The 24534-nt window shown below is 47.6% G+C and overlaps 2 protein-coding genes across 2 annotated transcripts in view; both read left to right on the forward strand.

The window, feature by feature from the left end:
• TRIM24 (tripartite motif containing 24) overlaps positions 1 to 24534 on the forward strand; it is a 1142914-nt gene that overhangs the window by 712847 nt on the left and 405533 nt on the right. The gene's annotated exons all lie outside the window — the stretch shown is intronic.
• LOC144822021 (uncharacterized) lies at positions 212 to 21276 on the forward strand. Its single transcript, XM_078679508.1, has 3 exons — positions 212 to 1224; positions 20435 to 20565; positions 21167 to 21276. Exons 1-3 carry the CDS (start codon positions 212 to 214, stop codon positions 21274 to 21276), a joined length of 1254 nt encoding a protein of 417 aa, XP_078535634.1.

Genomic DNA, 24534 nt, shown 5'->3' on the forward strand with positions numbered 1-24534 from the left:
AAGACTGTAGCTAAGGATCCAACTACTGGACACTTAATTTTGGCTTCAAAAAAGCGACCCCTCGACACACCGGCCTCAGCTCCGCATTCAAAGAAGAAGGACATGGCCACCTCTCCCCTAAGACTGCCTTCCCCTTCTCCTTCACCTGTACCATCACCACATCCTCCCATACCACAACATTCCCCAGCATCCTCTATCATACCAGACAGGGATGAAAGCTCTGACGATATGGGGGGGTAACATACCTGATCCAGCCACACCTACAGGATCCCCTGACCCGTGGGATGATTATACCACTCCAGATGTCCCAAATGTCCCTCAGGATGACTTATACCCCTCAAGGCCTTCCCCACCAGAAGACACTATAGGGTTTAATTATTTAATTCACAGGGCTGCACAATATCATGGGGTGAACATACATACAGACCCTGTTGAGGAAGACTTCTTAATGGATACCTTTGATAACGCCCAAAGGTCCTCATCCATTTTACCAATGCTCAAAGGAGTGATCAAGCATGCTCTCGAAGTCTTCAAGGACCCAGTCAGAACTCGGGTCATTCATCCTCGTATAGAGAAAAAATATAAAGCAGCTCCCTCAGACCCAGCATATATTAAAGGTCCAGTACCATTAGACTCACTTGTAGTTTCCAATGCACGCAAGAGAGCAAACTCACAGACATCAGGGGAAGCTGTACCACCAGATAAGGAGTCTAAGCTACTGGACGCATCAGGGAAAAGAACAGCGTCTCAAGCAGCAAACATGTGGCGTATCGCCAATACACAGGCATTATTAGCCAGGTATAACAGGGCACATTATGACGAACTAGAGTCATTAATGAGGCACCTCCCTGACAAGTACAAGGATAGAGCAAACAAGCTTATCCAAGAAGGGAAAAACATCACAAACACCTCTATTCGGTGTGCACTCGATGCAGCAGATACTGCCTCTCGTGCAGTTAACACCAGCGTTTTACTAAGGCGACACGCCTGGCTACGTATATCAGGATTTAAATCTGAGGTACAAAGTGCCATTCTTAATCAGCCCTTTCATGAGCAACACCTATTTGGACCCAACGTAGATGTATCACTAGAGAAAATTAGAAAGGATACAGACACCGCCAAATCTATGGGAGCCCTGCAGTCGCAGGCTCCCAGACGTTCATTTCGTCGCTCATCCTATCGAGGTGCCACCAGGGGATATACTTCAGACACAGCTTCTACCTCGTACAAAGCCCCTACACAGTCCACTTACAGCAAGGGCTACCAAAGGGGGGGTTACAGGGGTAACAACTACAAAGGCAGAGGTAAAAATAACAACTCCTGCTCCGCCTCTACCCCTGCCCAATGACTCCCTTCCCCTTCCCCCGCCCCATTCCACTCCTGTCTGGGGAAGACTCCAACAATACCTGCCAGCCGGGGAAAACATAACATCAAACAGGTGGGTGCTCCAAATAATTCAATCAGGTTATTGTCTGGAACTAACATCTACCCCCCCAAACATACCACCCAAGCAGCGCCCAATGTCACAGGAACATTTAACATTGTTCAGACAGGAGCTAATATCCCTCCTACAGAAAAATGCAATAGAAGTAGTTCTAGAGCATCACAAAAACAAAGGAGTATACTCCCTATATTTCCTAATACCAAAGAAGGACGGATCTCTAAGACCCATCCTAGACCTCAGACCTCTAAACATTTACATACAGTCGGACCATTTTCATATGGTCACACTCCAACAAGTCCTTCCACTGCTGGTACTAAACAACTTCCTTGTCACTCTAGATCTCAAGGACGCCTACTTCCATATTCCCATCCACACAGCGCACAGAAAATATCTCAGATTTGTGCTAGACGGGCAGCACTACCAGTTCAAAGTGCTCCAATTCGGAGTCACAACAGCGCCAAGGTTGTTTACCAAATGCCTAGCAGTAGTAGCAGCACACTTAAGAAGACAACATATTCATGTCTTCCCATATCTCATACAGCCAGTGCGTGCAACACACTCACGCTACTTTTCAACTGCTTCACGACTTGGGATTCACGGTAAATCACACCAAATCGCATCTTCAACCCTCGCGCCTACAACAGTATCTCGGCGCTACACACCCAACTAACACTAGCTTATCCCTTTCCAACAAGGATAACAAGTGTACAAGCTCTCCTAACAAAATTAAAACTGCAACACTCGCTACCAGTTCAAGTGTTCATGCAGCTCATATGGATGATGGCATCTTGCATATTTGTAGTACCTCACGCAAGACTGCAAATGCGTCCACTTCAAGAGTGCCTAGCACGCCAATGGAACCAGGCTCAAGGTCAACTAACAGACCTAGTGTTGGTAGACGGTTGGACTCCTCGTTCTCTGCAATGGTGGAACACCAAAAACTTTTCCAAAGGGCGACCATTTCTAGAGCCAGTTCCTCAAATAGTCATGACAGCGGACACATCGCTCTCCGGCTGGGGAGCTCACCTACTGCATCATACCATGCGAGGCAGGTGGACACCGCAACAAAAGCTACTCCACATCAACCACTTAGAGTTGCTAGCTGTGTTTCTAGCCCTAAAAGCATTTCAAACTCAAGTGTCAGTCAAAGCTGTCTTAGTCCATACAGACAATATGACAGCCATGTACTACCTAAACAAACAAGGGGGGATTCACACTCTGCAGCTCTCTCAGATAGCACAGCAGATATGGAGATGGGCTATACCACTAAAGATCTTCCTCTTAGCCCAACACGTCCCATGAGTGCAAAACACTATAGCAGATCTGCTAAGTCGACAAACACAGCAGATCCACGTTTGGGAACTTCATCCGCAAGTTCTTCATCCATTCTTTCAAACGTGGGGACAACCTCAGATAGACCTCTTCGCCACCCACGAAAACGCAAAATGTCCAAACTTTGCCACCAGATACCCACACCCATTGTCCAAAGGCAATGCGATATGGATGAATTGGTCAGAACTATTTGCGTACGCTTTTCCTCCTCTCCCACTACTTCCGTTAGTGGTACGCAAACTACAGCAACATTCCTAACGCTCATCCTAGTCGCTCCAACTTGGGCCAGGCAACAGTGGTACACCACGCTGTTGCAGATGTCTGTAGTACCACACCAAAAACTAAACCTATCTCCATGCCTATTAACACAGAACCATGGAGAGATCAGACACCTGTACCCAGCTCAGCTCAACCTAGCGATCTGGCTCCTGAGGTCATAGTTTGGTTACCTCAACCTTCCTCCAGAATGTATGAACGTTATCAAAGAAGCTAGAGGCCCCACTATTAGAGCATGTAATGCCGCTAAGTGGAAACGGTTTGTCATATATTGCCAAAACAACCAAATCAATCCTTTAGACGTGTCTATTCAACACATCATAGGATATCTATTACACCTTCAAAAGTGTAACTTAGCCTACACATCTATCAAGCTACACCTCGCTGCCATCGCAGCATACTTACAAAATAGACAACACCTATCTCTTTTTAGAGTACCAGCTATTAAAGCTTTTATGGAAGGACTCAAAATAATAATTCCTCCCAGGACCCCACCTGCACCAGTGTGGAACTTAAATGTGGTTCTCACAAGTTTAATGAGATCTCCCTTTGAACCATCACATAAATGTGAATTGCAATTCCTAACCTGGAAAGTAGCTTTTCTGGTAGCCATTACTTCTCTCAGAAGTGTTGGTGAACTACAAGCATTTCCCATTCAAGAACCCTTTCTGCAAATGCATCATAACAAAGTGGTTCTTCGTACTAACCCTAAGTTTCTTCCTAAAGTCATTTCACCATTCCATCTAAATCAATCTGTTGAGCTGCCAGTATTTTTCTCGCAGCCCCAAACAGTCGCAGAATGAGCTCTACATACCTTAGATGTCAAAAGAGCATTACTATACTATATCGAAAGGACACATGCTTTTCGTAAAACAAAGCAGCTTTTTGTGTCTTTCTCACCGCCACATAAAGACAATCCCATATCAAAATCAGGGATCGCTAGGTGGATTGTTAAATGCATACAAATATGTTATCACAGAGCCAAACGTACTTTAACAATTCCTCCAAAAGCCCATTCTACAAGAAAAATAGGGGCTTCAATGGCATTCTTAGGGAACATTCTGCTAGACGATATATGCAAAGCAGCCACATGGTCTACACCGCACACATTCACAAAGCATTATTGTGTAGATGTGCAAACTAAACAACAAGCAACTGTGGGCCAGGCTGTACTAAAAACTCTGTTTCAAACAACTGCAACAGATACTGGTGGTCGCCGCTAAAGGTGGGTACTGCTATACAATCTATGCATAGTGTGTAATCTGCAGCTCATATGCCTCGAACGGAAAATGCAACTTACCAGTATGCATCTGTTCTTGGCATGTAGAGCTGCAGAGTTACACACGGCCAACCGCCTCCCCAGCTACCTTTCTCTGTTCCAGTATTATCTTAATTAGATACAAATCACACGTACATCACTACCTCTTGTACAGCTCCATCACTTCCCCAATCGCGAAAAACAATCTGGGGATGGAGCCGATGCCCATGCGCAGTATCATCCAAAGGAGGAGTCACCTATCCCGTGACTTCCAAAGACTTTTCTAAACAAAATAAACTGCAAACATCTGGGCCCAACACTAGGTGGCCATCTATGCATAGTGTGTAATTCTGCAGCTCTACATGCCAAGAACAGATGCATACTGATAAGTAGCATTTTCCTTCCTTCAATCAATCCCAGATTTCATCTTAACCACAGACGCCTTGGTATGACTGAGTAGGCCATCTACATGTTACGAATCCAGAGAAAATGGTCCAGTGTGCAAAATCTACAGCACATCAACAGCTTAGAGCTGAAGGCCACCTTTCTATCTCTTCAAGCTTTTTTGCCATCTCTCCTAACCAGGGACTATGGACAGTCATGTCATCCAGACCCAAAGTTTCTTATTTGCATGCATGGCTCCTGAGTTCTTGGAATTCAAAGACTTGAATATCTCACAGCAGTGCAGAGATATAATTGCAAAATCCAGAGTCGAAAGCACTAACAAAATGTACCATCTAAAGTAGAAGCGGTTCTGCTGCTGGTGCCAAAGGAACAATCTACACCTGTTTCAAGTGCCTTCTGAACAGATTTTGCCATCTCTCCTTGGAAAATTGGGTCTCACATTCTCTTCGGTGAAGGTGCACCTCGCATCGATTTCCCGAAACAGAAAATATCAAATTAAGTCTCTCTGTGCTTCTGGTCTTGTGAAACAATTCATGAGGGCCTCTTCCACGTCTTAACATCCCCCAACCCCCGCCCCACGTGCATCCCCTCTGGAATGGAAGCTCAACTTGGTCCTCGCACAACTGATGAGGCAGCCCTTTGAGCCAATTCACAAAGCTTAACTGAAGTTTCTGACTTGGAAAGTTGCTCTCCTACTGGCTCTCACTTCTACGAGGAGAATTTGTGAAATCCAGGCTTTTACAGTCAAAGAACGATTTTTACTTACACAGAGAATTATGTGGCTCTGCGGACAACCCCAGCTTTTATTCCAAAAGTCCAGACACAGTTCCATCTTAACGAACCTGTAATACTTCAGTCTTTTTTTCCCAAATCCATTTACTCCAGCAGAACAAGCAAGCGTTGCACAAGCTAGATGTAAAAAGATGTTTAAAATTCTAACTTCAAAAGACATAAGAAAGACTGATCCGATACTGGTGGCTTATGGACAGGGTCGGGAAGGAACAGCAGTTACTAAGGCCACTGTCGCAAGAAGGGTCTCATTGTGTGAGAAGTTGGCCTGATGTGCAGTGCTCACTATTCTAGTGATCACTATATATCAGTCCAAACAACCCTTATTGATGATTGGTTGTAAGTCAACCTTATAGACCAGCTATCCTAGTAGCATGGATACGAGCAGTCTAAGGCTAAGACTCTAGAGGGCGTGTTAAGCCAGCTGTTTTACCATCACATTACCCCTTGAACACCCAGTGAAAGGACACCACACAAGGTGTTATGAAAATAAACAGTGTATTTATTTATAACAAGACTACCCTGGGTCTTTATGAGACAGGGAGCTAAGCACACAACAAAACTCTTACGAAAATACTTAAGTTAGCACGTTATACACAAATGCCCGAGGGGCACGAAAAACCATATACTTTAAAAGTGGAATGCGAATTACTAGCAGGTAAGTAACAGTTCTAATAGGCTTTGGAATCGCTAGGACTGGACTAGGGAATCGTTAGATTACTACTAGGAGGCCCAGGGGTCTCGGGTGCAGAGTGTGCACTCTCACGCGGGATGCGGGACAAAGTCTATGGAAGCTAGAATTCACAAAGTTAGTGTTCACGGGCGAACCCGACCTGGTAGGAAGAAAACGACAGTGGATCCTGACCCTTGGATAGTGAGGCTATGCTGGGACACCGGAGTGCCGAAGTTACCTAGCCCAGGGGCTGCAGCTGCATAGGTCTGAAAAGACGTCGGGGATCTCGTTGCCGGACCAGGAGCCTGGAAGGAAGAAGTTGCTGGCAGGCAAGAAAAGTTCGATGGATCCAAGCCTGGATCAAGGAAGAAGAAAACCTGAAAGCAGAGGGGACCAAGTTCTTGAATCACTAGCCAGTGATTAAGTGGGCACCAGGATGGCACCGGGCGAAGTCACCGCAGTCAGGTGAGTGGGCGCTGCTGGGCTCTGCAGTCTCTCGGACCAGGAGGCGTTGTCGGCGACCAGGATGGAGGTGCGAGCTGTCCCACGAAGGTTCTTGCTGTCGACGTCGCTGGACCCAGGATTGGGCAACAAGTCTTGGCAAATGCAAGGCCCACGCGGTGGACCTAAAATGGCGTCTTGGGTGGACCAGGAGGGTCCAGGGTACTTCTCCGATGGAGGGAAGCAAGGGCCAGTCTGGAGCAACCAGACCAGCAGCAGAAATGTCGTCGGGCGTCGTCAGGAAGGCCACAAGCCAGCGGGCTAGTAGCCAAACAACGCGGTGAGCAGTAAAAAGCAGAAGGGCCCCACGCAGATCGTGGAGATGCTGGGGGGCTGCTCTTCGGTGCTGGAGCTGCTCAGGGTGGGGGCTTCTCGGACCCCAAAGCACTCACCAGGAATTCACTCGGCGGGCTTGTTGTTCAGAAGTCGTGCAGTCTTGAAGATGGCCGGTCCCTCGAGGTCTCGTCACACCCACGAATCTCAGCGTGACTGATGATGTAGGTAGAGGTCAGAGGTGCCAGGGAAGCCGGTTCTCGTCGAGCTGGGCAGTCGGATTCCGGAGGAAGGACTTGCAGCAGACCGCAGTGTTCTGTAGATGGTGCCTGCGGATGCAGGGTGACTACTCCTTAGTCACAAGGGAGAAATCTTAGGAAGAAGTCTTGAGTTCCTTTCGTGGAAAGTAGTTTCAGGATTCAAAGATGATCTGATTTGGAAGGGGGCCAGTCTCTACCTTTATCCTGTAAAAAGGGGCTGGCACGCGACTAAGTCCTGCCCTATGGGTGGGACTAGGAGGGGGGTGGTTACACCCACTTCCTTGGCGGGCTTTTCCCCAGCACAGGGTCTGGAGTGACCCTGGAACTGGTTCCAGCCAGCCTATGCACAGTGAGCACCGGGGTGCCACGTGCAGTCACCTTCCTCTAAAGCCCTGCCTACCTACAATACACAAAACCCTGTCTGGGACGGTGCTGGCACCGCCCCTGGCAGGAAACCCTTTGTCCTTATCTCCTGCTCTGGGAGGACTCCCAGCAGCAGGAGGGCAGACTTGTGTCTCGGTGGCAGCATCCATTTTGTGGAGCTGAGGCTCTGTTTGACTTTAACCGGGGTTAGGGGTTACATACATGTCGTGTCCCTCTAGAAGGGTGGAATGCTAACCCCGTCGCCAGAATTGGCGAGGGGTTAGTATTCCAATTCGTATGACACCTTACTCGACATGTTTTGATAAAGCGATACCAGAGTTGGCATATAACCGCGAGGATTATAATGCACTTAAGAGTATATGGTATGCGATATCATGGAAACGGCTAAGGGATGGATCCCGAAAGCCGCAGACGGGCTCAGCTCATGCCAGAGCCCCATCTCACACGATTCCAAGCACTCTGCCTTCAGGATTGTTAAGGCCTGCCATAGGAGTGACTGATAGGAGATCTGTGTGTCCATTTTTAGGGTTAGATATAGGTATACTATATCTAAAGCAAAGGGTGAGTACACCACCTTGCCCCAGCTGTCGTGCAGCCAGTTGTGTCAGATTTGGATGGCCAGCCAGGGGTGGCATAATACATGCTGCAGCCCCCGGTAGGCCCTGGGTACACCTATGCCCTGGGTACCTAAGGTACTCTGTACAGGGACTGGTAAGGTGACTCAGTATCCAATTTAGATATGTACCTAAGGTACATGGAATCCATTTTACAGAGAGAGCAGTAGGCCTGGGGTCCTGAATAGCAGGGCCCCAGGTCAACTAAGTCAGAAAACCAGCAAAACACCAGGCAAAAAGTTGGGGGCAACCATAGTCAGGGATCAACCTTCCTACACATTGGCAATACAATTCTGCCATGAAAAGGCTAACAAGCCCTTAACAAGAAGAACTAAAGCACATTCCACCAGAGCAGTGTCCACGTCAGCAGCTCTTTTCGCTGGAGTTATGCTGGAGAGAATTTGCCGTGCTGCAACATGGAAAAGTGTCCGCACTTTCACGCAGCACTACTGTCTGCAATCTACACAGCGTGAAGATGCAGCTGTGGTTCAAGCGGTACTGCATCATCTCTTCAATTAAGGTGGACTTCTTTTCTAGTAAAGAGGAATTTTATGCTTTTTGAAATTGCATAGCATTGTTTAATATTATTTGCTAATGTTTCTAACAAGTAAAAAAAAAAGTAGTAACCTAATTTTTCTATTACTTTTAGTAAACATTTCATTGATTGCATCATAAACATAGCAGGATGGAAGTGCTTCAGGTGTTGTAGACATGTTTTAAAGTTTCTAGGATTGGAAGGGTATTTGCATAGTTACAAATGTCTGTTTTAATGCACTGACTTGATGTATTTATGTATGGCATGATTCCCTCCATCCACTACAGACAGTTACATTTTTAGCTGCTTGCTATTCTGGTTCAAGCATGTGAATCTATGAAAGATACCCCAATTCTGGATAAGAAAATAAGGGCCAGATGTACTAAAGTCTTTTGCGGGCGCAAATGGGTTTTAGACCCGTTTGCGACTGCAAAAAACGTGTGGCCCATGTACTAATCCTATTTTGCGAATCACGAATCAATTTGCGACTCGCAAAATAGGATTAGCGACTCGCTATTAAGAATGGCATTTCAATTGCGTCCCTTCCTAATAGCGACTCCTGAAGCTATGTAGGACTGTTTTGCGACCGCAATTTTGGTTGCAAAACATTAGCAGTTTACCACCCTTCATAGAAGGGTGGTAAACCACTTGCAAACAGGAAGGGGTCCCCAAGGGACCTCTTCGCCTTTGTGAGTGGCTCTCAAAATATTTTTTAAGGGCGGGCAGTGGTTCCAGGGACCACTGCCTAGCCTTAAAACGAGCATTTGCAATGCAATAGGTCTGGCATTTACGAGAGTTTGAGCTTTTGGCATTGCAAATGGCAATGCCATTTAGTTGTGTTGTTTTTAAACAGATAAATACATTCCATTGTCATTTACAATGCCAACAGTTTAAACTCTGCAAATGCGAGACCAATTGCATTGCAAATGCTTCTTATTTCAGTATGCAGAAATCTCTGACCAGATGCAAACAGGCCTCCTAACTTTTCTTTTTTGGTCCATGACTAAAATTTGTTTCCTTGTGAAGAAACCTCTTCCTAAAAATCTCACCATGCCATTTACATTTCTAAGTTTAAGTTAAGTGAGCACAATTGCTTTTTAAACAAAGCCTGAAGTGTTGCAGCGAGTCAGAGTTGCCATTAAAAGTTTGTCTTGTGTTGAATGTTTATACACCAACCGGTGACTGTACATTAATAGCATGAAGTTAACCTTCAGAGCTGCAACAGAAGAAAGTATTTCTTTTGAAGTGTCATAGGGATGGAGACCGCATGTACTGTTCAGAACCAAAGACGATGATTATCTTAAACAAAAAGTTAGAAGAAACTTACCGTCTCTGCAAATTCTCCAGGGTTTGTGGCTTGTTGTCCTATGCAGATAAAGGCAAACAGGCAATGTTTATGGTGGCACGCCCTATTAGGCAGGGCAAGCCCAGCCCTCTTAACAAAGGGTAAGGATGTGTGAGCGAGGACCCGAATGAATAACACACGGATTAATAACCTAGCTGTGTTATCACAAGCCTCGTCTAAATAGAAACTGGATGAGAAATATTAATATATTAAAATAAAAGCAATACATTTGAAAATTACTCTTTTGTATTGGGGAGTGAGTACCAATACATTCAAAGTAACTACATTTTGAAAATTACCATGAGTGTATCTTATTGTATTGTGTGTGCAGATATTCTTAAAAAAAATGTCTATTGGGTGTTTATTATTCCGCAATAAAAAGTGATTTCCAACTTGAACAATTCTTGCACTGTGCCTTAAATGAAAAGACTCACACTTTTTTTAATGCTTTAGAACTAAGCCTGCCAGCATTATTCTCTCTCCGATCTCCAGTAGCAACATTTTTCCCAATTTTGTGTGTAACTGGCAACACTCAGGTACTCCCAAACACCTCTCAGTGCTTCTGAACTATAGCGTGCCCCCAACATCTCCGTCTACCTATTAACAATGCTAACTTACTATACACACACATGTGGGAAATTATGTCCCGCAACCCACATCTTGCGACACCTGCAGAATGTTGTGCATTTTCAGTGTATTTTGCCTTTTTGTTAATACTTAATAGGCGTAATCTTTCTAACAGGTTTTTTTTTTTAAATAATTGCATTTCTCTTTTTTTTGTTGCAAATAAATACCCCTTTTTCTAAAAACTTTTGACCTAATCTCATTGCCAAATAATTTGTGTTGAGGCTGAAAGTGTAACACAAGATCACATAAATAAGGAATGCTGCTACCTGGTTCTGTGTCACCTAAACACCACCTCTCAGGCTTCAGCTTTCATTAATAAGGGCATTGTATGCTGGGAGTGGCAGTGTGTGCTTTGCTCAATTGAAGTGCTTGTCCTGACATCTGATAAGTGCTTGAAAAACTAGCCTGGGTATAAAGTTTCCACAGCCCCTCGTCGTTCCCTACTTCTGTAAGGGGTCCTGGGGTCACACGAAGAACGTGATACATAAAAGTAGTGACACTTTCAGCAGGTTAGATAGTACCGTGCATTGAGTGCCTGTTGTTGATGTCTGTGTTAAGCCCACAGGAGCGGGCCCCAGTAGGGCCAGCTCGGACCTTTATCTCCCCATGGTGGATGCAAAGTGTCCACTGAAGTGTGGTAATGGTAACGCGTTAATTCTATTGACAACAGGCAGTTCAGCTTGCAGTATGTGCTGTATCAAAATGACTAATATAGTGTTCGAGGCATGTGGGCTGCTGAATTCATATCTATAGCATAGATCGCCGCCTAGTGTTGTGTCCGGATGATTGCACATTGTTGTCCTGGAAGAGTCTTCGAAGTATCACGAGATAGGTGGCTCCTCCCCTGGACTACAGTGCGCATGGGCATCGACTCCATCCCCAGATTGTTTTTTTCCGCCATTGGGTACGGATGTATATTCGACATCTCCAGTTCGGAATCGTTATAGACTTTTCTTACGGCCCGTAGGCCTTATCTTATACGTCGGTATTGTTTGCGTTCGGTCCCAACTCTGTTCCGGCTCAGTTCCGTAGTCGGACGTCCAGAGGAGTCACGTGGCTCTTCGGTACTCGGGGCCCAGTCGACGCAGCAAGACTCACGACGACATCATGGAACGGAGTCCGTTCAAGAAATGTCCCGTGTGCGGATCTAAGTACCCGCACATCGACGTCCACCCTGTGTGCAACAAGTGCCTGTCGCCGGACCACGATGTAGACAACTGTATGGCTTGTTCCAGGTTTCGATCGAAGAAGACGATTCGACTTCTGCGCGTGGCGCGCCAGGAGGCCCGGCAGTCGGCCCCGGAACCGGTGGACATCTTTGACAGAGAAGAAGCAGACGAGCAAGAAGTTCATCTGCAAGTTTCCCCTCCAACGGAGGAGATCGACTACGGATAAGACACAGACGTCGAGGTGGTCGAGGCAGCAGAAGTCGTCGAGGTAGGAGACGACAATGAGGCCTAGTGGGCCACGGAAGATAGCTCCTGTGAAGAGCTAGGCCCCGAACAAACAATTACTACGGCTCAGGTCGAGGGATTGCCACGCGGCCTTACCCAAGACCTTCCACCCAGATCCACGGCCTCGCCTATGGGCCCGGCTACGGACACTTCTGCGGAGCCGACGTTGGTCAAAACGAAACCTTCGGTGTCGACGAAATCGAAAGTAATTGAGACGCCATCGAAACTGAAGACGTCTGCCCCTCCGGCCGCCTCCTCGTCTTCGGACACGTCGGGGCAGCCGAAGCCGAAGAAGGCTGTCGCCCCGGGGAAGTCGGTCAAGGGCGCCAATCCAAAGTCGGTCAAGGGCGCCAAGTCAAAGTCGGTCAAGGCCGTCGACCCAAAATCGGCTAAGGGTGTCGAACCGAAGACTGGGGCCCGGCACCCCGTAGTCAAGGCCGCCGGCACGAAGCAGTCGACGCAGAAGACCGTCGGAACGGCAGGGGGACACAGCACGCAGAAACAGGCTGATCCGGTACCGGATAAACATAAGGCATCGACGCTCGAGTCTTCACTCGCTGGTGGACCGAAGACGTCTGTCGGATCGACGAAACCGTCCGCTTCCTTTACGAAGCAGGTGTCGGATTCTCTTCAACGCATCAGGAACAAAGCTTCTGCGTCCGCACCAAAGGATGCTTCCACGGCGAAGCCAGCTGCCACGACGCCAAAGTCTTCGGCGCCACTCCTGTTTACGTTGCCGCCAAAGGTAGCACCAAAGGCCTTCGCTCCATGGTCGGTCATCCAAGCGCCCGTACCAGTGTCCACGGCGCAGAAGCCTTCTCAGCCGCTTGGGAGCTTGAAACCTCGACAACCCTCGGTGGAGGAGCAGTCGGAACACTATATCGACGCCGACACCGGGAAACTCACCCTCTACAAGAGGAAGATCACGGCAACCCAGCCTTTGGAGTCCTACACGATTCCCTTGAAGCGCAAGAAGCCTGCTGCGGAATCCCCTGTTCTGGTGGAGCCTCTTGCTACACGGACTCCACGGGTGGCTACACCCTCACCCACTTATTCGGATGTGGAGGGTGGGGATGGTGATGACGAGGAGTATGGCATTCCTGCCAACACTGATCCTGAGGATCACCACGACTCATGGACAGTTGCAGGTGACCCAGGGGATCAGCAAACTGCCCAGCACCCTCAACTGTACGCTGTCAAGACCTCTCCTACCGAGGATTCGGCTGCATTTAATGCTCTAATTGAGAGGGCGGCTAAAAACCACGACGTGGACCTCCACACTGACCCTATCGAACTGGACTTCCTTTTTGATACCTTTTCCACTGCAGAAAAGACTGTCAAGACTCTCCCCATGCTGAAAGGGGTTCTCAAACATGCTGCAGACATCTTTAAGGAACCCACACGGGCCAGGGTGGTCAACCCTAGGATTGAAAAAAAATATCGGCCGGCGCCTGGCGACCCCACCTACATCAGAGGCCAGTTGCCATTGGACTCTCTGGTCGTCTCTAATGCCCGGAAGAGGGCGAACTCACAAACTACTGGTGATGCTCCTCCTCCCGACAAGGAATCTAAAGTGCTGGAGGCATCAGGGAAGAGGGTGGCGGCTCAAGCCGCCAATATCTGGCGTATCTCTAACACTCAGGCGCTCCTGGCCAGATATGACAGGGCGCACTATGACACACTAGAGACCGGGTTGCAACATCTTCCAGATCAGTATAAAGAGGCAGCTGAGATGCTTATTCAGGAAGGGAAGCTTATCTCCAACGCTTCAATCAAGTGTGCACTGGACGTTGCGGACACCGCGGCCAGAGCCATTAACACCAGTGTCATGTTGAGACGTCAGGCCTGGCTCAGAATCTCCGGTTTCAAGCCGGAGATACAAACTACCATCCTCAATCAGCCAGTAAACCCAGACAGGTTATTTGGTCCTGAGGTGGATACCACCTTGGAAAAGATAAAAAAGGATACTGAAACTGCAAAATCCATGGGGGCTCTCCAGTCCCAGCAGTTTCGGGGCAGCACTTTTCGTCGCTCAGGCAATAGAGGTGTTTCCAGGGGCCAGATGTCCCAGCAAACGCAATACAATAAAAGTGGGGCGCAGTCCTCTTACACCAAGCAGAGTAGAGGCGGCTATCGGGGCAACAGCACCAAGGGAAGAGGTAGTGGAAACAACAACTCCCGCTCCTCCGCCACCAGTAAACAGTGACGCCCTGTCACTGCCCCCCGACCATACTACACCTGTCGGGGGGAGACTCCAGCAGTTCCTGCCCGTCTGGAAATCCATCACCACGGACAGGTGGGTCAGGAAACTTATCCAGTTCGGTTATTGTCTGGAGTTAACATCCACTCCACCCAACATGCCACCAAAACACCGTCCTATGTCCACAGAGCATTTGCACTTATTGCAGCAGGAGGTACTAGTCATGCTGCAAAAAGGGGCAATCGAGCTCGTGCCGTTGGGGAAGAAGGCACGGGGGTGTACTCCCTCGTTCTTCTTAATCCCAAAGAAGGACGGATCCCTCAGACCCATACTGGACCTCAGACCCCTAAATCAGTACATTCTATCGGAACACTTTCATATGCTCACACTGCAGCAGGTTCTCCCGTTGCTCAATCGGGGAGACTTCCTCGCAACCTTGGATCTCAAGGATGCCTATTTCCACATTCCACTGCATCCATCACACAGGAAATACCTCAGGTTCACTATTCAGGGTCGGCATTATCAGTTCAAGGTCCTGCCCTTTGGGGTGACCACAGCGCCCAGGGTGTTCACAAAATGTCTGGCGACAGTAGCTGCGCACCTCAGGAGGCAAAACGTTCACGTTTACCCTTATCTGGACGACTGGCTTATCCAAGCAAAGTCGGCCCAGCAGTGCGCCGCCAACATGTCCCACACCATTCACCTCCTTCACAATCTGGGATTCTCACTAAATTATCCCAAGTCGCACCTTCAGCCGGCCTGTGTGCGGCAATATCTGGGCGCGACGATCGATACTCTGGCAGCCACAGCTCCGCCGACTTCTGTGAGGATCGACAGCATTCAGTCTCAGATCCAGAAGTTCAGACCGCAACACTCGCTTCCAGCAAGAGTGTTCATGCAGTTGATAGGCATGATGGCCTCCTGCATCTTCATACTCCCGCACGCGAGACTACATATGCGTCCGCTCCAAGAATGCTTGGCTCATCAGTGGACTCCGGCACAGTTGAACGACCTAGTGTTGGTGACCGGTCGGGCATACAGCTCTCTGCATTGGTGGAATCCACACAACCTTTGCAAGGGCCGACCGTTCCAAGAGCCTGTGCCACAGATTATCCTGACAACGGACGCATCTCTCCAGGGATGGGGAGCTCATGTACTCCACTACACAGTGCAGGGACTATGGACAACGCAGCAGAAAAAGATGCACATCAACTACCTAGAACTGATGGCAATCTTCATGGCATTGAAGGCATTCAAAGTACATCTGTGCAACAAAGTCGTGTTAATCCGGACGGACAACATGACGGCCATGTACTACCTTCAAAAGCAGGGAGGTACACACTCTCCGCAGTTGTCTCATCTGGCTCAGAGCATGTGGAAGTGGGCCATTCAGAGGAACATCTTCCTCATGGCGGAACACCTCCCGGGCAAGGACAATCAGATGGCGGATCTGCTCAGCAGGTACAGCCACCAGATGCACGAGTGGGAGATACATCCATCAGTACTCTGCCCGTACTTCCAGCAGTGGGGTCATCCACAGATAGACCTGTTTGCCACACGGGAAAACGCAAAATGCCAAAGCTTTGCCGCCAGGTTCCCTCACCCACAGTCGCAGGGCAATGCGATATGGATGAACTGGTCAGGCAGATTTGCGTACGCTTTTCCCCCAGCACCTCTCATACCGCTGGTGGCACGAAAGCTAAAGCAACACTCGATGACACTCATCCTGGTTGCTCCAACGTGGGCACCCAACCATGGTACACCACGTTTCTAGAACTCTCCGTGGTACCGCATCAAAGGCTGCACCTCACACCCAGGCTTTTGACGCAGAGCCGTGGCGACATTCAGCATCCAGACCCGCAACAGCTCAACCTGGCGATCTGGCTCCTGAAGTCTTAGAGTTTGGCTACCTTGACTTGCCTCCTGAATGCATGGATATCATACGGGAGGCTAGAAGGCCCACCACCAGGGCCTGCTATGCAGCAAAATGGAAGCGGTTTGTCATTTACTGTACTGAACACAACATCAACCCGCTAGATGCGTCCATTCACAACATCTGTTATTTGTTGCATCTTTACAAATGCAATCTAGCATATGCTTCCATTCGGATACACTTATCCGCCATAGCGGCTTGTCTCCAGAACAGGCAGCATCTCTCCGTTTTCAAAGTGCCTGCCATCAAAGCCTTCCTAGAAGGACTTAAGCGGGTCATCCCTCCCAGGACCCCTCCAGCTCCTGTATGGAACCTCAATGTGGTCCTCACCAGGTTGATGGACCCACCTTTTGAGCCTCTGCATTCCTGTGAGATTCAGTTCTTAACATGGAAAGTGGCGTTTCTCATTGCCATTACGTCTCTGCGACGTGTTAGTGAGCTACAGGCGCTCACTGTACAAGAGCCATTCATACAGATTCACTCCAACAGGGTGGTGCTGCGCTCTAACCCTAAATTACTTCCTAAAGTGGTTTCGCAGTTCCATGTCAATCAGACCATTGAGCTGCCCGCGTTCTTTCAAAACCCAGAGACAGTGGCAGAAAGAATGCTCCACACTCTTGATGTCAAACGAGCTTTGATGTACTACATCGATAGGACAAAGGATTTTAGGAAGACACAACAACTCTTTGTTGCCTTTTCGGCCCAGCACAAAGGCAACCCCATTTCCAAAGCAGGTATAGCCAGGTGGATCGTTAAGTGTATTCAGATTTGCTATCACAAGGCTAAGCGCACTTTAACGGTCCCCCCTAGAGCCCACTCCACCCGCAAGTTGGGGGCCTCCATGGCTTTCCTTGGTAATATCCTTTTGGAAGACATTTGTAGAGCAGCCACATGGTCTACCCCACACACATTTACTAAACACTACTGTGTAGATGTGCACTCCAAGCAGCTGTAGGGCAGGCTGTTCTAAAGACACTTTTTCAGACATCTGCAGCTGGCACAGGCGGCCGCCGTTAATGGAGGGGCTGCTATTTATTCTATGCTATAGATATGAATTCAGCAGCCCACATGCCTCGAACTGAATATGCTACTTACCAGTATTCATCTGTTCTTGGCATGTAGGGCTGCTGACATTCATATCGCCCGCCCTCCTCCCCGGCGCCTGTAGCGGCTGCAGAATTTACACTTATTCTTAGCATGGTCATCGCTCACACTGTTACACTACATCTTCGCCACAATGGCTAAAAACAATCTGGGGATGGAGTCGATGCCCATGCGCACTGTAGTCCAGGGGAGGAGCCACCTATCTCGTGATACTTCGTAGACTCTTCCTGGACAACAATGTGCAATCATCCGGACCCAACACTAGGCGGCGATCTATGCTATAGATATGAATGTCAGCAGCCCTACATGCCAAGAACAGATGCATACTGGTAAGTAGCATATTCATTACAGTATTTTTATGAAAACGCACCCAATACTTTACGCTGCTGTAACCAAATTTACTGAAGAAATAAATATATGGTTAATTGCTAAACAAAGTATCATATCTGACTCGTTTTCTCACTTACCTTCCGCTCATTCACGAAATTGCTGTCCAAGCCACGAAACGTCTGTCTGTCCGATCTTCACAAAGGTGGGAAAATGCAGCAGTTAAGGGTTAGGTGTGGACGGAACCAGAAGAAAGTAGAGGGAAAGGCAAAGTGAAGACAAACGGAATCCTGCATGCAGTGCTGGGAGTTTTATGTTAGCAGTACTTGGTGTTGTGGCAGCGGGAAGCTTTTGCGAGAGGAGAGGAGGCAGACAATGATAGCACCCGACCCAGAGACATGAAGAGAACCCAGCGATCCTAAAAGGAGAGACGCTCTAGCTCCATGGTGAAGGCGCGAGAAGTGGAGAAAAAAAGGCTCCCGCAATGCGTAGATAGAGGGAGAGGTCCAGCGCAGCAGCGGAGCTGTGGAAGTATCGCACGGGGCCTGAGCTGACTGCAGCTCTCGTGGACTTCCTGAGAGGCACATGTGCGGCAGACACAGTCGCGGCTCGGCAGGCCGTAGGGAGGACAGCCGGGCCTGGCAGGTGAGAGTCTGCTGGAAGCAGCCAAGTGTTCACGGATAAGGAGGTGCTGAGCAGCCCCCCAGTGCAACGACCCGAGAGAGGCCGAGAGCAGACGGGGGCAGACAGGCCCAGACCATGCTGAGGCTTTGTGAGATAGCGCGGAAGTAATCAAATCGCCGGAGGGTAGAAATGGAACCCGGCGAGGTAAACAAGCGGACAGGCTGCGTGACCGGGAGTATAGGAGAAGAGCGTCCCGGGGGTTTCTTGAGCTACTGGGAGAAATTAAGTAACTAGCGCGTGCGCCTTGCAGCAACAGGGAGACACGCAGCGCGGCAGCAGGAAGAGAGGAGGGGGCCTGTGCCGGTTTCTCTTGCGGGAGCCAGCAGGAAACATCTGTTTGTAATTATTAACAGATGTTTCCTGCTCGCTCCTGCAAGGGAATTGCCAACATGCACGCGCTGCCATTGAAGGCAATGGAACGTGTGCACGTTTTGGCATGAAAAGGCGCATCGATGACTGAAGGTCTCCTTCCTAAGCAGCGCATGTGCTCTGCGTAGGCGAGACCTAAAAATGACACTCGTACATTTGATTTTGATTTTTTAAATGCATCCCATTTTTCTTTATGGAAAACGGGATGCATTAAAAAAACTACTTTATTTTAAAGCAGTCCCAGACATGGTGGTCTGCTGACCCCAGCAGGCCACCATCTCTTGGAGTGCCCAGCCATTCCCGATGGGGTTGCAAATTGCGACAGCCTCATTAATATGCATGCAATTTGCGACCCCATTGGGAATAACAAACTCTGTCTCAGACAATGTTGTGCATCCCCATTTGTGAGTTGCTAATCAGGCGTAATTTGCAACTAGCAAATTTGTGGGTCGTACATCTAGCCCTCAGTTACTTACCTGTAACCTGCGGTTATCCAGCATTGCTATCATACATAGTCACATGCGACTCACCCTCCTCCCCATAGAGTTTTCTCTGTTTGGTTTAATGGGATTGTTACTTCCCACTTGTGCTTAGAAAATCTGAGGGAATCTGTCTCTACTAGGAGTGTTCTAGAAGGTGCTGATTGGCTGTGTTTCAACATTATGTCCTTTTTTTTAAAAGGACATAGATAGGCTATCAATAACATGGCCTAGGGCAATTATAGCCTATGAGATTTGCTAAATACTGCTTGATTATTTTACTGTGGAACTCCCTTCTCGACGATGGGGAATGATTTAAGCATGTGAATCTATGAACTGTACCAATTCTGGATTACCGCAGTTGCAGCTAAGTAACTTATTTTATCCAGTATTTGGGTATCTTTCATAGATTCACATGCTTGAATCATTCCCCGGCGTTGCCACGGTACATAAAAAGGAGTAAAAATTATTCTATCATTAAAGTTAATAGAGAAAAACCATTCACTTGAATATCTCGTTCTAGTCATTAGGATGGTCTGAACTTTAGCCAGTCAGGCGGCAGCACCCTCTAGAACCCTCTCCACAGAGGCTTCAGGTTCTCAGATTTTCTACCGCACGCCGCGTGAAGGGAGTCTCCCTGATCTCTGCTCAGTACTTTCTCTTGGCCTTCTGGATTTCTTCAGATCTTCATCCCAACATGTCTTCTTCTAAAAGATCTCTCTTTAGGAATTGTGATTCTTGTGAGAAACTAAGACGTAATTCAGAGGTTCCCCACAAGAAGTATATCTACTGCCTTCACCCTGATCACCATGTGAGAGACTGTAAAATCTGCAGGACTTTCTCTCAAAAAACCTTGCGAGATAGAGAACGACATCTTCTTCTGTGGCTAAAGAAGCCAAAAAATAAAGACAATCCTTTATCTGATAAAGAAAGTGATTCTTCATTAAAGACCACAGCTTCTAAGAAAAGAGCTGGTGAGGCGGAGCTTGTATCTTCTAAGGCTGCTAAGGTGTTAAAAGAAGCCTCACTACACCTCAAAACATGAAGACATGCCTTCTTCTAAAAAAGAACTGGCCTCAGTCTATGCCCTCTATGCCTTCTAAGACTTCTATAAAAATGAAACCGGTGTCAAGGTCTCTTCCTGAGACAACTTTACCTCACACTAAAGATGCTCTGTCGACGACACCTTCGTCTACGAGAACTTCCATCGCCACAACTACGACGTCTACCTTCTCTTCACCAAAGACAAAAATGATCATGTCGTCTGCGTCTTCTCCATCGATGTTAGTATCTGTGAAGGTGAGACCGTCATTGACGACAATTTCCTCTTCGTCGACGAAAAAGAAAGGACTCCTGTCAGGATCTTGATTGTCGGAAGCGTGGTCGACGCTGCGGCTGTCGGTGGCTCTCAAGAATAAGTCGTTCTCGTCGGCTCCTGCCTCGTCGACGGTAGTCTCGTTGACAGAACTGAATACTTTAGATCAAGATTCTCGTTGACATCTGCACCGTCGACGGAAGGAATTTGATTAAACTTCCTCTACATCATCCTCGCCAGTGGAGTGCTTGACATAGTCTACGCTTGTTCCGTCGACTAATCTGACTGCATCCAAAGATAATATAGAACTTTTATCTAAGAAAAGACCTTCTCAGGAATTAAAACTGCCTATCCACACTTCTCCAAGTAAGGTGTCTCCCTGTTCTGAGATCTCGCGAGCGGCCCGTCATGCCAGAAATCCGGCTTCCCCACTATCTGCCCCTCTGGATAGAGATGGAAGACGTCTCGACTCCATGAGAAAGAAATGTTCTACTATGGTGGCAACCACTGTTAGAGCAGCCAGTTTGCTTGCCATTCTAGGCAGATAAGACCGCCAAATGAGGTCTAACATTTCACCCTTTGTAGAAAAACTACCAGAAGAATCCAAAGCTGAGGTGCTCAAGATTCTGCCGGAGAGCGAAAGGATCTCGGCTGAGATCATTGATTGTGCAGTAGATGTTTTCTCCACAGGATAACTGGCTGGGGCTGTGGTCCTGAGGTGTCAGGGCTGGCTAAAAGCTACTTCTTTCAGACGAGAAGTTCAGATAAAGGTGATTGACCTGCCTTACGATGGTGAATCCCTATTTGGACACCACATCGATGAAACCCTTCAGATCATCAAGAAGGACACAATTACTGTAAAGGCTCATTGCACTCTACAATTCAAGAAGCAGCCCTTTCGTGGGGCAAGAGTATGTGGTTAGTCCTCCTTTCTGGGAGGTTACAGCCAGTACAAGCAGTACCGGCCATTTCAGGGTCAATCAAGGTACCCATCATCACAACAGCAACAGTCATTTAAACAACCTCCTGCCGCTTCCTACAAGCACTACAGGGAGATAACGCCAAGAAGAAGTGACAAACGCAAACTGCCGGCCACAGTTCCCATCGACTCTGTCAAAGTGGAAGAATGTTCTTTTTCCTTCCCGAATGGTCTACAATAACAACGGACAGATGGGTTTTAGATATAGTTTCCAACAGTCACACTTTGGAATTTTTAAAGATTCTTCCAAACTGTCATCCCAGAGGCCCCCCTCCTACTCATCTGAAAGAATTGTGTCTCAAATAAAAATGTTAAGAAAGGGAGCGATCGAAGTGGTACCAGCTGTACAGCGAGGAACAGGTTTCTATTCAGGATTTTCCTCATAAGGAAGAAATCAGGAGACTGGTGTCCCATCTTGGACCTATGTTGTCTCAACAAATTTCTAAAAAAGCAATCCTTCCGGATGTTGTCACTTCAGGAAGTGCTCCAGGTGATAAATAAGGAGGATTTCATGACGACCCTGGACCTTCAGGATGCCTATTTTCATTTCCCTATCCTCCCTAGGCACAGGACATTTTTAGGCTTCACAGTGGCTGGCAGGGATTTCCAATTCCTAGGTCCTAGCACCGGTGGCAGCTCACCTTCGCCAAGCAGTAATTCAAATCTTCCCTTATCTGGACGACTACCTCATAAAGGCAAGATCCTTCGCAGTGGCAGAAACTCATACTCAAAGATTTCTCTCTTCCAATCTCTGGGTCGCTCTATACATTTTCCGAAGTCTGTTAATATCTTCAAAGGTGTAGACAGTCCTAGGGGCAACCTTGGAGACTCATCAGGCAAAAACCTTTGCCTCACTGGAAAGACAATAAAAGATCTGCAAACTGGCAACTTTGCTTCTCACAGGAAAGTCCATTTCAGCCTGCAAGTACAAATCGCTTCTGGGAATGTTGTCCTCCTGCATTCCCCTCGTTCCCAACTGTCGCTTGCGGCTGAGACCCCTAAAGGAAGAACTGGACAGTCAGTTGCTGCAAATTTCTTTCTTTCGACGATATTATAAGAATAACACCTCGAATGAAAGAAGCACTCCAATGGTGGTTCTCATCCCGAACATAGCTGCAGGCCTATCGTTCCTAGTGGATTCGCCAGGTTACACAATAACAACCAATGCATCCCTTGAGGGGTGGGGAGCACATCTAGAAGGACTAACAGTGAAAGGAAAATGGGACACCGATCAATGGACATTGCACATAAACCTTTTAGAGTTAAAGGCAATATTCCTGGCCCTGAAATATTTCCTCTCAATAATATCATGAGCTTCAGTATTAATTCGGACAGACAATACAACAAGCATGAACTATTTAAACAAACAAGGGGGGACAAGATCAGCTATGCTTTCTCTACAGGCCCAGCAGATCTAGGATTGGGCTATTCAACACCAATTAACGCTAACAGCAGAACCTGTTCCAGGAGTGGCAAACATCCTAGCTAATTGCTTGAGCAGGACGATTACATCCAACCAGAAATGGGAACTCCACCAACCAACGCTGAATCACATCTTTCGGTTGTGGGGCAAACCGTGGTTAGATCTATTTGCGTCCAGTCGGAACCGCAAATGCCAATTCTTCGCCAGTTGGCTACCCCAATAGGGATCGTATGGGAATGCGTTTTAGAAAAACTAGTCTAAGATTTATGCCTGCACTTTTCCTCCGATTCCTTTAATCCCAAGGGTGCTTTGCAAGATGAGAAAGGAACCCTGCTAAATACTTCTTATAACTCCCAGGTGGCCTCGCCAGTTCTGTTTCACAGAGGTTCTGCTCCTATCGGAGTGCAGACCCAGGTTGTTAGGCCCATTGCAGAACTTGCTGACCATGAATTGCGGTCTAGTCTGTCATCCAAACCCAACATTGCTACGATTAGCAGCTTGGCTCCTGAACACTATGAGCTCGCCGACTAAGTCATTCTGGCTGACTGTCGAGAGGTCCTGGCTGATGCTAGCGCTCCTTCCACTATTAAGACTTATAAACTCAAGTGGGAAGAGATTCTGTCATTGGTGCGTAAACTCGGAGGTCAACCCTATTCAGTCTTCCCCGGAACAATTACTGCCCTTTTTCCTGCAACTGGCCAAATCTGGCCTTTCTCATTCTACTGTTAAGGTATTCCTTGCCGCAATCTCTAGATATCTGCGGCAGAATGTGTCACAGTCGCTTTGGTCATCAAGAATAAGAAAACAATTTCTCAAAGGACTGTTTCGAATGTTCCCTCTAATTAGGCGTCCACCTCGATCTTGGCATCTCACCATTATTCTAACACAGCTTATGAAGGTCCAATTTGAGCCTATTCATAGGGCGACTTAAAATACATTACTTGGAAAACGTCTCTTCTGCTGGTGCTTTCAGACGAGTAAGCGACATACAGGCTTTCACTACTCATCATCCTTTCCTCCAGTTCACTACAGATTCTGTTATACTCCGGACAAATCCTACCATTATACTGAAGGTCCCATCGGATTTTCACCTAAACGAGACAGTCGTATTGAAGACTTTATTCCCAAATCCACAGTCACCTGGGGAAAGATCTTTGCATTCCCTGAATGTAAAAAGGTGCATTACATTCTACTTACAGAAAAAAGCAAGCATACGTAAGGCTGATCAGCTTTTTGTGGCTTGTGGAAAAATCAGGAAGGTATATCCTGTCACTAAACAGGCCAAAGTTGGTTGGATATATTCTGCAATCTAATTTTGGCATCAACAAGCAGGCAAACCGCTAACTTCAACAGTGAAAGCCCACTCTACGAGAGCAGTTTCCTCTTTAACGGGTCTTTGCCAGTGTGCCTGTTCATCAGATTTGCTTAGCAGCAACCTGGTCCAGCATGCACACTTTCACTAAGCATTTCTGTCTGGAAGCTGCAAGTAATACTGATTCAGCTGTGGGGCAGGCGGTGCTACGTAATCTTTTTCAATAAGGTGAGTCTTTA

Source organism: Lissotriton helveticus, chromosome 1_1 (genome assembly GCF_964261635.1).
Source record: "Lissotriton helveticus chromosome 1_1, aLisHel1.1, whole genome shotgun sequence".
In the NCBI taxonomy this organism is placed as follows: Eukaryota; Metazoa; Chordata; class Amphibia; order Caudata; family Salamandridae; genus Lissotriton; species Lissotriton helveticus.